Source organism: Abrus precatorius, unplaced genomic scaffold (genome assembly GCF_003935025.1).
Source record: "Abrus precatorius isolate BTA unplaced genomic scaffold, Abrus_2018 Scaffold5, whole genome shotgun sequence".
Classification (NCBI taxonomy): domain Eukaryota; kingdom Viridiplantae; phylum Streptophyta; class Magnoliopsida; order Fabales; family Fabaceae; genus Abrus; species Abrus precatorius.
In genome coordinates this window covers 18,716,198-18,731,140 of record NW_020874395.1, presented here as the reverse complement: position 1 = coordinate 18,731,140, position 14,943 = coordinate 18,716,198, and the positions used below count along the sequence as shown (strand labels likewise).

The 14,943-nt window shown below is 27.6% G+C and overlaps 1 protein-coding gene across 2 annotated transcripts; it reads left to right on the top strand.

Moving 5' to 3' along the window:
* The first annotated feature begins 7,462 nt into the window (after positions 1 to 7,462).
* Positions 7,463 to 11,267, top strand: LOC113867871 (mitochondrial import inner membrane translocase subunit PAM16 like 2-like). Of its 2 annotated transcripts, XM_027503372.1 has the most exons (4): positions 7,463 to 7,487; positions 9,249 to 9,336; positions 10,648 to 10,781; positions 11,037 to 11,267. In XM_027503372.1, exons 1-4 carry the CDS (start codon positions 7,485 to 7,487, stop codon positions 11,160 to 11,162), a joined length of 351 nt encoding a protein of 116 aa, XP_027359173.1. In that variant the 5' UTR covers positions 7,463 to 7,484; the 3' UTR covers positions 11,163 to 11,267. The 2 variants fall into 2 exon arrangements, with proteins under 2 accessions (XP_027359173.1, XP_027359172.1); XM_027503371.1 differs by lacking the exon at positions 7,463 to 7,487 and having other exon boundaries at positions 9,007 to 9,336.
* Positions 11,268 to 14,943: the final 3,676 nt, after the last annotated feature.

Below are 14,943 nucleotides of genomic sequence, written 5' to 3'. Positions count from 1 at the left end.
AAAGTAATAAAAATCAAATTAAATCATAATTAATAAAATATCAATAGAAAATAAATTTTTAATTAAACTATTGGGTAAGTTATTGTCACAACGCGAGTCGTAACAGGATGACAAAGGATCTTTAAAGAATATTTCATATAAATAAATATTTTTTAAAAATCAGATGAGTCACCATAAAAGTTTGTTAAAGAAAATATTAGAAAAATTTAAAACAGTATAATATTTGAATTTTCAAAGCCCTTTTTTTCTAAAAATTTCTCTTCTCTTATAAATTTGTTACCCCCTCTCTAGATCCTTCCTTTATATATGTTGGTCTCATATTCACTTTTAGGGTTTCACAATAGGCTATATTTTTGAATTTTTTTTTCCTCATTTATGTTAAAAGTTTATTCATGGGATTATGTTCAAATTTTCATAGAGCAAAGTATATAATTCTATAAGCCAAACTCACTTTCCAACATTTTTCTTTTTTTCTTTTGTTAAAACATTCTCATATTATTTTGTAAAAAAATATTTGAGAGCATCCAAAAATTGGTATTCATATTTGTCTCTCTTTACTCAGTTCATATTAAATGGAGATGTTTCTATTTTGGAGTTAATAAGAATTGAGTTCAAAAGTGAATCAATTTTTTGTCTAAAATGGATAAGCTACACAAAGTCAACACAAGCTATTATAGTGAGCATTTAATTATGATAAAGACAAAATAAGAGAATTTAGAACAATGAAACGTACATGAATGTTATACTAGCAATAAATTTTATCCAAAACTTAAAAACCATGTTAAGCGAATGTCTGACATGAACAAAGATTTGTGTTGTACAAACAATAAAAAATCGTCAAATAGATATTGGACTTAAACTAAAAATAAATGTTGTTAGGTAAAACAGACAACTCAAGTTCTGGTGTTTGACAAAGAAGTATAAGAGACTAGTCAAGTTTTAGTCTTTAAGAAAAATGTGAACAATAAAATAAAGAGGTCAATTAGATTTTATACTTTACAATGAAAAAGTAAAAGGATCTAGTTAAGTTCTGAATTTTTACATAAATGTAAAGAGATTTTGACAAGAAAAGTAAAAAAAATTTAGTTAGGTTCTAAATTTTAACAAAAAATAAAAGGCCAATCAGATTATGAACTTCAACAAAAGAAAGTAAGATAAAAAAAAATAGAGACTAATCAATTTCTAAATTTTGAAAAAAAAAAAGATGTAAGGTACCCTGTGTGATCCTAGACTTAAACTATAAATAAAAGTTGTAAGACAAATACTGAACTTAAGCTAGACTTCAAATGGTAACAAAAAATAAAGATAAATGCATGCTAATGTAATAATGTGATTGTGCAAACTAAATGAATGTTAACACATGGAATGAAGTTAATGTATGATGACATTAATGATGTCAAATGTTGTGATAAGACTTATTAAGTCAAAACAAACTTTTTTTTTTCTTTTGGAGTTTTGGAGTTCATAATCCTTATCATAACAAATACCTCAAGGTTTGTGAATGACTACGATTTTGGTTTGGATCAATTCCTTCATTAGAGTTGTATTAAGTTAAGATATCAGTCAAATTAGACTGCAGCTTATTTATAAGCTATCATGAGAAGTCAACTTTTTCTATCACATTAGATTTATGAAAACAACTCATTAAGCTTATGGTGAATTTTTAAACTCATTATTGTAGTTAAGTTTTTTTATTATTTAAAAAATATAACATGTTTCCTTTTAGTATATATTTATTGAAATGACAAAGGATTTATTAGTTGATAATATTAAAGAATTGGACTAAAATAATTACTAAGGGGATGGATGCACCAAATGAATGGTGATAAGAGTTTAAAAAAATTGATATTTTGAAAAATTAGACATCTATAATATAGAAAGTAGGATTAATTTACAAGAATATTTATGATATGATTATGAGTAAAGAAAGACAAATACATCAAACATTAGATAATTAATTCTAAGAATGACTATAAAAACAATGAGGTATTATGCTGCTTAAGTAACACCTTCTAGATGAATAGTGTTAGTCTTTCATGTTGATAAATTAATTACCTATTAATAAAACTTCTAAGGGAATAAATTTGCTCCAATTTGAGATTTTGGACTGATCAATTTCTTGATTTCACTCTAAAACCTTAAAATTTCCCTAATTTATTGCTTCCCTTCTTGACATTGCCCCATTTTGAAACATTTCTTGCAATCCTTTTTCTTCTTGCCTAAACTTCCTTTATATTGCCTTTTTAAGTTTTCAATCTAGTATAGAACTCAACTTGATCGTAATTTTTGCTTGAGTTGCTCTCTTAAGTTTTTAACTCACTATGTTGCTCTAACTTTTACCTGAGTCACCTTTTTAGGTTTTCAACCTACCAAGCTATTTTTTCTTTTTCTTTCCTTTTGTTTTTTTATATTTTTGTTCTTAGTACATTTTGATAGCGTTAGAATTGACAGGTTTTGAAAGATGTTTCCTATCTATATATGTGAGGATCAAAGCTCCTCTTGAGAAAGCTTTATTCACCACATATAGTCCTTCATAATTTAGAGACTACTTACCATGATAATCTTTATGTGTTGGTAAAATCTTTTTGAGCACCATATCTCTCTCAACAAATTCTCTAAGACAAACTTTCTTGTCAAAAGCTTTATTCATCCTTCTTTGGTATAGATGGCCATCACATAATGCATGCAACGCTATCCTTCAATGATGTTTAATTGATCAAAATGATACTGAACACATTCTGCCTCCTCCAATTTAGTCTTCATTAATAATCTTAATGAAGGAATTTCAACCTCAATAGGAAATATTACTTTCATTCAATATACCAAAGAGTATGAAGTTGTCAAAGTTGAGGTACAAACTAAAGTTCTATCCATGTAAGGCAAATGGTAACATTTTATTCTAATCCCTACATGTCACTGCCATTTATTGAATGATCTTCTTAATATTTTAATTGGCTGCTTTAATTGCTCCATTCTTCTTTGAGCAATAGGGAGAATAATTATTATGTTGAATCTTGAAGTTACACACAATTCTTTCATCATTTTATTGTTTAAATTAGTGTCGTTGTCTGTTATCAACTTATTTGGAAGGCCATAACAATAAATCAAGTCACTTTTAATGAACCATTGAGAGTTTTATGATTCGTAAAGCCTTAGGTGACCTTCAAATAAACATAAATTTTATGTCATTACCGATTTTAGGAAGCTTGGGATAGGTGAGGTTAAGTGCAGAATGGTGTCTCTTCAACTTACGGATCAATCTATAAACATCTATGTAGTATAATTGAAGATTTATTAGTAAAAGTTGATAAATTTATTTTTCTGCAAATTTTGTAGTGCTTTATATGAAGGAGAATGCTAAAATTTCATTAATACTTAAAAGATCTTTTCTAGCTAGTGGACATGCATTAATTGATGCACAACTAAAAATTTTAATACTAAGAGTGCCTAATGAACAAGTTACGGTCAAAGTGTTCAAAACATTAAAGTTTCCTTATGAGAAAGAGAATTGAAAGAGGGTAGATATATTAGAGAATATTATTTTAAATGTATATAATGAGCAAAATTCAACATTTGTTCTTGAAAATGTATTAGTCAATTCTAAGACCAAAAAGGAAGTTGAAGATGATCATGAGCAATTGGAGTAAATTCACTAACTTGAATTAGTTCTTTAAAATATGCTTATTTGGGGTAAAGAAAATACTTATCATATTATTGTTAGTGGGATTATTACTAATCTTGAAGAGAAGAAATTATTATGGAGTGCTAAGAAAAAAAAAGTCAACTTTAGAATAGAGAATTGGAGATTTGAAAGAGATAAACCTTTTTGAATACATAAGATCCTTAAGGAAGAAAATATTAAACCAGTAATCCAACTTCACAGAAGACTAAACATAACAATGAAAAGGTAAGAAGGAAATAGGTAGTTAAATTGTTAGATATTGGAATGATATATCCTATTTCATATAGCTTGTAGGTTAATCTAGTACATGTGGTGCAAAAAAAAAAAGAGACGATTGTGATTTAAAATAAAAATAATAAACTTTTTCCTACTAGACTATTATGAGGCAGCAGATGTGCATTGACTATAGAAAATTAAATGATTAAACAAAAAAAGACAAATTTTCCTTACCATTTTGTACATCAAATGATTAAAATGCTTGTTCAACATTTGTTTCTATTTTCTTGATAGATATTGTGAATATCACTAAATAGCAATAGCACCAGAGGATCAAAAGAAGATGACTTTTGCATGTCATGTGAAACTTTTGCTTATTAAAGGCTGTCATTTGGCTTGGGTAATGCCCCTGTAACATTTCAAATGTGAATGAATGCTTTCTATTTTTTCTAATATGATAGAAAAGTCATAGAAATTTTTGTGGATGATTTTTCTATGTTTGACTCCACATTTGATGATTGTTTGTTTAATTTATCTTATGTTTTGAAGAGATACCAAGATACTAATCTAGCATAAAACTTGGGAAAATGTCACTCTATGGTTGCTGAGATGAAAGTAGATAAAGCAAAAATGGCAATCATAGAAAAACTCCCTCCAGTCATTACTATGCATAGTGTGCATAATTTTTTAGGTTATGCAATATTTTATTGTAGGTTTACAAAAGATTTTGCAAAGAATTCAAAACCACTGTGTAATTTGTTAGCTAAGGAAGAGGAGTTTAAATTTGACTTATATTTGTTGCACCTAACAAGAATTTACCATTTGAATTAATATGTGATGCTAGTGACTATGCAATAAGTAGTGTTAGGTTAAAGTAAAAAATAAGTTGTTGAATGTCATCTATTATGCAAGTAAACTATTAAATGAAACTCAATTATACTACAATAGAGAAAGAATTGTTAGATATTGTATTTGCATTTGATAAATTTAGATCATATTTAGTTGGTTCAAAAGTGAGTATTTACACTGATTTTTTTTAAACGAGATGCTAAACTAAGGCTTCTTAGATGGAATCTCTTATTACAAGAGTTTAATATGCAGATAAGAGACAAAAAAGAAGTTGAGAATGTGATAGTTGATCTCTTTCTTAGAATATTGATAAAGGAAATTTAAGACTCAAAATATGAAGAAATGAAAAAAGATTTTCTAGATGAATGACTCTTAGTTATCACATATATTTGTTGGTATGTTGATTTGCAAATTTTAAAGACGGGAGAATCATGCTTGTAGGGCTAACTTGGTGCAAACCAATAAATTTTTGCATGATGCCACGTATTACCTTTGGGATGAATCTTATTTGTATAAAAGTTGTGTTGATGGAATTATAAGAAGAAGTTCAAAGTATTTTTTGACACTGTTATAGGTCAAATAATAAGACATTTTGAAGGTAAAAGGACAACTGTAAAGTGCTCCAAATTGGCTTTCATTGGCCAACCATGTTTAAAGATGCTAAAATATGTGTTGAGACATGTGATAAATGTCAAAAAGCTAGAAATTTATCACCACATTGTGACATGCCCATAACATGCATTTTATAAATGAAGTTATTTATGTTGGAAAATTTATTTCATGAAGTTGTTTCTTTATCCATTTCTAAATAGGTACATTATTATGACAGTGGACTAAGAGTTACAGTGAATAGAAGTTGTAACTTTACCAACCAATTAAAGAAAATTAGTAATTACTTTCATAAAAAAAATATTTTTACTAGATTCAATATTCCTAGAGCTATAATGAGTGATAAAGGAACTCACTTTTGTAATTAATAATGTAAGAATTTATTGGGTAAATATGGAGTGAAACACAAAATTGCTACCATCACCAATTAAGTGGTCAAATTGAAGTGTCTAATAAAGAATTAAAGAGAATTTTAAAGAAAAAACTATAAGCTTGAAACAAAAAAATTAATAAAAAAAACTGCAACATAATTTATTGACATATCATACAACATTCTAAACACTTATTTGAATGTTACTATAACAATTAGTGTTTGAAAAATCTTGTCATCTTCCAATAGACTTGAAGTACAAAGATTTTTATGCAACTAAATTTTTAAATTTTGATCTTAAAGAGGTTAGAAAGAAAAGAGTCTGGTAGTTAAATAAGTTGGATAAATTTTAAACTGAAGCATATGATAATGTTAAAATATATAAAGAAAAGATAAAGAAGTGACAAGAAGATTAAGTATAAGAAATTTTCACATGACCATCAAATCTTACTTTATAACTTAAGGTTGAATCTTGTCCCTAAAAACTCAAATCAAGATGGTGTAGATCATCTATACTCAAATTGGTGTTTCTTTGTGAAGGGAGAGCAGAATAAAATTATTATTAATATTATTTTTCAACACTTAAAAGTTTGGTACATTAAGATTTATGGCATTAAACAATTGTTTCATAAGAGACAACTTATAGCATTTATATACACATACACATGTGGATGCATGAATGCTATGGTACACATTTTTGCTAACTATGTTTTAGGCTTAAAAGAAAAAGAAAGAAAGGTGCATTCATGAAAACTTAATGACAACAATATGAATTACACAATTTCATGTCTATTATTTTAGAGTATCAAGAGAGAAATAATAAAAAATGTATTCGGTAAGCCCATTATATAATAACATTACTAGTTTTTGAGAGTTTCTTATTTGTTAATTTTTTTAAAAAAAATATAATGATGTTTATTATTATTATTATTATTATTACAATAAACTACTTAATATTTATTTTATTTTACATTAATAAAAAATATTTTTACAATTTATTTTAAAAATATATAGAATAATAATTTATTGAACTATTTATTCATTTATGTTATTAAAAAATTTTCAAAATTTTTTATTTAAGAATTTAATAGTTTTAAATACTTATTAAAATACAAAAAATTAATCATACTCTATATTTTTAAAATAGATTAAATTTTGTATAATATTTAACATGAAGATTATATAACAAGATAAATTTTATAATAAAATTAATTTTATCAATTGCGTATAAAGATAAAAAAAAAATTAAATTCAAGTGAAATATATTTATTAAATTAAAAATTTTGTAGACATTTTAAAATTATAAAATATAAAATAAAAACAAGTTTGAAATAATTTACCTTATTATTATAAGAAGTAACAAAATTTAATTAAGAGTTATTTAATAAATTTTTTATATAAAATTTTGTGTTATAATTTGGTCATAAAATTAATTATAATAAATTTAATTTTTTATAAATTATACTAAAAATTTCATTAAAATAAATGAAAAAATTATAATGATTTTTAGAATTTTCTAGAGTCTACACATTGCCTTCTCTCCATGGGCAAAGAATAATCATATAACTTTAAAATTGGAGCCCTAGCTTCCGCCATTGTCGCCGTATTTTCCTTCTCTTACCTACGCTGTTATTGTCCTAGCTCAACATTCATCAACCCTCGATCAACTCGCTTCTCGTTAACTCAATTTTGGGTCCGATAAGACGAAAAATCCAAGCTTGTGGATTAGAAGGGGATCATTTCGTTGATTCTCGAGCTATGGTACGTTCATATCTGACTGTCTTGTTCTTTCTGTCAATTTTATTGTCTGGTTCTAATGGGAAATAGAGAAATTAATAAACTTGTGTGTTTTCGTTGTTTAGTTTATGTGCGCAAAGGGAATTACAATTCTTCCTTTCGATTTTTTTCTCTTCTGTTTCCATATAAGATTTAATTGTAGAATTTTATGTTGGGTTCTTTGCTGATATGTAGATTTTAAATTAGATTGATTTCTTTCCATCGATTGTTATGTGGGTTTTACAATACACAGAAGCTTAGCTAGTGCTTCGTTTATTGCCTCTGAACATGCCATTTGTGCATAGTTATGTTGAGATTTTCTTGGGCATGGCTCGGTTTGTTTGGGATGTCATAGGTTCAAGACTGAGACGCGGTGGTAACTATTTTACGAATGTTGATGGAACAAAAGGAAAATTAAAGGTGAAAGAGAGGAGTGTTGATTGAGGAGGTCATGTAAGTGAGTATGGAAATTGTACAATTTGCCATTTGAAATGTGGTGTATACAACTCAGTTCTCATATGATACAAATCAGACAGCCAATTGGTATATGGCTGAATCACATGAATTGTTGGAATCGTATGGTTCAGACTTCAGATTGGAAGTCGCGATTCTAGTGTGAGAAGTGATTCATATGCTGCAACTTCTGATCTGCTGTGCTGGTCTGCAAAGATGGGTTAGAGGATGACCCGAAATGAATCTGAAGAGAGAATGTGAAATCTGGTCCTCTTTTTTGTTTTAATAAAGACAACCTAAAATTGGTGTCATCTTTTTTGCTGGATTTTCCATGCTTTGGATCAGCATATCATGTGGTAGGTGGTTTCTACTTTCTAGTTTCCAAGGCTATGTTTTCAAATGAATTAAGTAACCGCTTTCACAGTTTCACCATTATGAAAGCAATGCGGTTATTTTTCTTCCCAATTAAATTAAAAAATTCAAACCAATATAAATTCTAATACTTTTTAATTTTCTTGAATATAAATTCTAATCAAGATATATTTATCTAGTGAAATAAGTTATACATGCAGAATTACATAATTTGATTTTGTAAAAAATATATATATATATTTCTTTTACTATTACTTACAATTTTTTAATATTTGTCAGGTACTTTTTATTATATTACTGAATTTATACGTAAATGAAATCTTTTATTTATTAAATTAGAGTATTTAACCTTATATCCAATCCTTGTTGATATGTTACTGAGTTTGTCATGATTGTTCCTAATAGTGATAGTATTAGTCTTGATGATTGATTGTAGTATTAGTTTTAGACTCGGTTATGACTTTGAGTTATGGTTTTGTTTTTTATTCCTAAATTGAGCATTATATGTGTAGGGTGTGTTTGGATAAGCAAGCATTTATTCAATATGTTATTTTCACATGAAAGCTTATGACATAAATTTGATCATGAATCGTATTAGAATTAGTTTAAAAGAGCTTATTTTGATAAGTTATGTTAAGAAGCTTATTGTAATAAGTTATAAAGAGCATAAAACAGTGATAAGCTATTTTCATATACTGTCTGTAAAGTCTTCCAAACACTCCCGTTGACATATTTGAAGTTACTTTTAATCATGGTTTGAATCTTGTGATTCAATTTAATTTACAATTAAAAAATTGGGCTAAACAATTTACAATTTTAATAGCTATTCAATTTAATCTGCTATCTGTAAATGCTTTTTATACAATATATTTTTTGGAACTTTCCCTCTATGGTGAAACTTTAACTGAATTGTTTATGCAGGCTGCAAAGATTCTTGCGAACTTGATTGTGATTGGTGGAGGAATCTTGGCAAGGGCATTTGTTCAGGCATATCGTAAAGCACTAGCTAGTAAGATTTTCAAATTTGTGAATATGGACAGATTTGTGATTTGTGTGATAAGTATGATATTGTGTGCTATTTTACTATTCAATTCTGTGATTTTTAGGTGTTTGTTTTAGTTATTGTTTGTTTCTGTGATACTGCCACTGTGCTTGATTCTGTACCATAGATTCACGAGGCTACATTCATCCTAAAACCTTCTTTATAATCTCCTGCCATCATTTCTTTTTTTACATGTCCCTCAACCTTTAGAGGTTGATAACTTGATACTGCGATGGTTTATAATCTCACATCTGATTGAGGCTTGTGTATATTGTCGCTTACATGATGAAGCCATCTGAAATGGTTTTTTGTAATTTTTCCTCTGTGGAAACCCTTGCAATTTTCACTCTTATGATCTCAGTCCTAATCTTGTCCTTCTGGCCAGTCATGCATCATTTTTGTGACCTTAAACTTTTGGAGGAATATTGTCATTAACAACCCAACATTTTCTCCAACTAACACTGTAGGTCTAACTTTTACCTTTAATTTCTTTGGCACTTTATGGTCACAATATATTCCATGCATCTTCTCTCTGTATCCATCCTACTTGTATTTGGATGCAATGGGTGACAATTTGACATCATAATCAACCTCTGTCCTTTGAACCATTCCACTGGACTCCCTTTTGTATCTAAAGCATTTATTTGATCTCTGCAGACCTATTCATACTGGAAAGTCCTGACACCACCGCATGTCTGAAGATTAGCCATCCCCTCGATGGATCAATTTAGCAGACAATCTTCTAGGCAGTACCCAAATTGATTTTTGATACAGTTCAGTAGTTTCTTTTCTTAGCATCTGTTCTATCATATGCTTCTGTAGTTTTGTGGTGTGATTTTGTTAATCTGTTTCCTTTATGGATAAAATTTTTTGGATATCACCTTTGATCATAAAGAGCTAACTAGTTTCCTTCATTGATTTGGCATGAACTAGTTTCCTCATGTTGATGAAATGAATCTTTGATAGTGTGCAACATTGCTTTTTGAACAACATAAGTCTCCAAATCCCTATATAACATTTGATACTTATTTAAAAAGCTTACCAAAATAGCTCCTTAATTTTCTCCTTAATATATCGTTTTTGTCCTATAACAATTCTTTATTCTTTGATACACTTAATTTGTGTTAGGTCCTTATTTTTTCTTTCACGTGTCGTGTCTTAGCCACTTAGTTTTTCTTTCACATATTGTGTCTTAGCCACTCTCTCTATCCCTCTACACACACCCATGCATAGCGCGACTCGAGATCTTCTCATTTTCTAAACATTATGTTATTCCAGATGCCTCAAAAAATGGTGTTGCGCAAGAGACAATACAAAATACTATCCGCAGATCTGGTAAGGTGATGACAGAGCAAGAGGCTCGGCAGATTCTTGGTGTTTCTGAGGAAACTCCCTGGGAGGAGATTGTGAAGGTTAGCATACCATCTATGCCGTGGTTATATTATCCTTCTGGTGTCTGAATTTTTAAGGGACTGTTTGGTTTCAGAAAAAAGTTGTTTCTATTATTTCATGTACAAATCTTTCACAACCAAAAAAAAAAATAAAAATAAGGTGACTTTTTGTAATTAAAAGTGAAAATAGAAAAGAAAACAGAAAATGTTTTCTAAAACCAAACAATTTCTAAATTATTGTTATAATAATTGCTTAAATATATTTCTTCCATGCAGAAATATGACAATATGTTTGAGAAAAATGCCACAAATGGGAGTTTTTATCTCCAATCCAAAGTTCATCAAGCCAAGGAATGTCTAGAGGCTGTTCATCAAGGCAAGAGTCAGGATACCCCTAGTTGAGAACTCAATTTTTATTCATCATATAATCCTTGTGTATATCATTTTGGCCCCCAAGTTGTATACGATTTGCGTAATCAAAAGTTCCTGAATTTTTAATTCTTTTAACCATCTGAAAAATTGTAAATGATTAGCTGGGGATTGACTACAAATAGTGAAGGCTATCTATAGAGCTGAAGTGACGTAATTATTATTTTAAAGCATAATCTTGATCACGATGAGAACAGTAGGCAATAATGGTAATAATAAACAATTCCATATGGTCGGTATAGGAATTCTTTGAGCTATATACGTTGTTCGCATGTTCATTGTTAGCTAATATTCATACTCTAAAAGTTGTTTTCATGTTTCTGTCATCTTTTGCTAATGCAACTGCACGAAAGTACATCTGCGTTTGTTGTTTTCGTCTTTTGTCGTGTTTCACTGATGTTCTCTTAGTCGATATCAAGTATGATAATGTCTTGGCACGTTTCACTTTCATTAGATTCGTATTAGCATAGTGATAATGCTCATGTGCAGCCCAATACAAGAGGTTAATTAATGATGCTCTAAATTTCAAGAGTTCTATTGCAAAAAAGAAATGGTGTTGATTATATTTAGGCTTTGGAGAAAAAAAAATGAAAAGTTGTAAACTACTAGAAAATTTAGTATGCATACGAATGTGCTCGTGCGCAAACACACTCAAATATATACATTAATATATAATCTAATTTACGAAATTCTTGATTTATTTAATTGAATTTTTATTGATAATTTAAAATGATTTTTTTTTCTCTCAAAAGTGTATATGATATTTTAGTTTAATCATGTTCTAGCAGTAAAGGTGCAAATGCATTATTAAATAAGCTCAGCATCAGCATTCACAACAAAATTGTGAGAAATTTACTTTCATATTCAAAATCTGTCTTTATTCTTAAGGATAATATTTTCAAATTATATTTTTAAGCCATTTTAGAAATTATTTTAGTTTTTATTAAGTTACACGGCTTTTGTTAATTTGAAATAATTTTTTTGAATAAATTAAGTTTTTCAAATAATTATAATCCTAAATTAAACTTAATTTTAAAATTTGACATCCCATATTAGTAAAATCGATTGTCTTAAATTTAGCAATCCATTTTCATAATTTTCTCTTTAATTTTAGATGTTTTTGCCCTTTAGTTTCGTCAGATTTAATATAATAAAATTATTAATAATAATGAAAATATTTATTATTTTTATTTATAAATTTTATTTAAATTTTAAAATAATCATGCAATATATCTTTGATTTTTATTTATAAAAATATTTGAAAGATGAAGAAGAAATTATTAAATGATTAATTGTTATAAAAATACAGTAAAAGCTTCAAAATTTACATTATTAAGCATGTGCTTATTTTAAGAAAATGTTTTTTTTATTTTCACTTTTAGATACTAACACACACCTTACATTTTTTTTTTTTCTACTTTTGAATGTGTGTACAGATAAATTAAAAAAAAAAACACTCTTTCTTACACAAATCATTGAATATAGAAATAAAATAAATATAAGGTGATATGTATTATCCCAAAAGTCACTGTTACTTGACAGAAATCATAAGACAAATCCTATATCATTGAACGATAATGTTTTAATCGTCGTCTCATATTCACTGATAGAGAAGCACATCGTGTCCATGCTTATCCTAGCACTGCTCCTTTCATTAATCTCTCAACACATTTTTTATTTCATTGGAGCCAATTGTCAAAGAGTTATTAACTCACCATATTTTTATTATGACCTCACATTAATATCACATTCAAAACTAAGAAGGTAAACGTATGTGCCATACATGCCAACTTTGTAAATGGCATTAGCACTTCTGATCCAACTACTCTTTTGTTCTTTACCCAAAAGTGGTAGGTAAGCTACCAATCCTGAAAGCAAATCAAGGGATTGTTCCACTTCAAAACTTGAACATTTCTTACACATTACATGTATTATTCGTAATATTACGAAGTAGTAAATTTCAGGTTTTGCATATTTTATCCTAAATAAACAAAGAAAACGATTCAAATTTGTTATCTTTATTCTGCCAAAAAAGATGGGTATTTTTATTAATCCGAAAGTAAAGTAAGTATTTGCGAATCATTCAGCTAACTGACTCACAAAATTTAAGAAATAATTTTAGGAGTAACAAGTTCGACAATATTTGAAAAGATTTATATGTCTAACATGTTTACTCAAATAGATGGCTTAGAAAAACACCTGCTCAGGATTTTTGTTGTTGAATTTACTGGTTTTTGTTTGAATTTTTTCAATAAATTAATTATAGTTTCATATCTGAATTAATTATTTTTTTGCATTATTTAATTATTTAATACTTCTAGATTTTTATCATCAAAACAGTTCAAAATCTGTTCTTTATTAAGATGGAATTGATGTCATGTCACACCAATGAGTGTAGGCTTGAATAGTGAGATCAAACAGTCCTTAACTAAAAGCTTCATTCAATTTATATAGTGGACTTTTATTCATAGGTCTCAATTCTAATCATAAAGATGTTAAGAACGGATAAATGCTTTAGGCTATTAGTTGATTTTTATTGTTTAATGACTTGTTCAAACTCATTTATTCGTTGTCACCTGACCCACTCTGTTTGAAAGTCTTCTTAATTATCGTTTTAATTTGTTGTTGATGCATATATGACTTTAAAATATAAGAATATTTTATTTTAAGTTTTTATTCAAAAATTAATATTTAAATACATATTTTGTCCCCATAATTTATATCATTTGAGGTTGCGTACTTTAGAACATTAATTTTTAGTCCTAATAGTTTTGTAAATTTATATTTTAATCTTCTGATATTTTTTTTTCATTTTAGTTTTGATTTCTATAAGATAACATAAATTTGTTTGAATGATTCATGTGTTCTAAAATGAATAATTGTATAAAATAGGGAATTATATAAAACAATATCAATAATTAATTTAAATAAAATCATATCATAATAACCACTAACTTTAAATTAATAACAGGTATATTCATTCAATTTAAAAAATAAATTTTTTATTTAAATAATTATACCTTATAAAAACACATATCTTCACATATTGCTAATATTATGAATTAATACCAAAAATTAAGGAATCAAAGTTAAAATTGAATTAAACTATAAGAATAAAAAATAATTTAAAAATAAATATCATTCAGTGATAAATTAAAAATTTGAAGAACGTTTTAATGTCATTAATTGTTGAAATTAATTTAAGATAAATAAAAAGGAGATTAAGAAATCATTTTAAATAATATTGATTTTCCCAAAGTTAGGTATAGTGTGTACCCCACGTGTCGAATTGATGTTGCGGACTCTAAGCTGCACACGTGCCATGTCCTTGTTTTTTATTTGAGCGAAAATCCCGATATTGACTGCTACAATCTTTTTTTATATTTTTCCATCTTAAATAAATCTCATTTTATTTAATTAATAATACAACTTTGTTCGTTACGTTAATCTCTAATCGCCAAGTTTAAGTGGGACCACGTTATGGATCACCTCACATGCTTTCCACGTGCACGTCAACTTCAAGAAAACCAGTAAGAAATTAAAACTATGCGACAAGATCAGCATAAATAAAAATACCAAATGGTTAATATTAAAACTTGTTCAAGAATATTTTAAGAGTGTTAATTGAAGAATTAATATTATTTTATTCAAATTTATGATAAAAAATTATTAATATTATATTTTATAATTATTATTTTTTATCTAAATTACATGTATTATTTAACGAAGATAAATTATATTCAAATTAGATAAA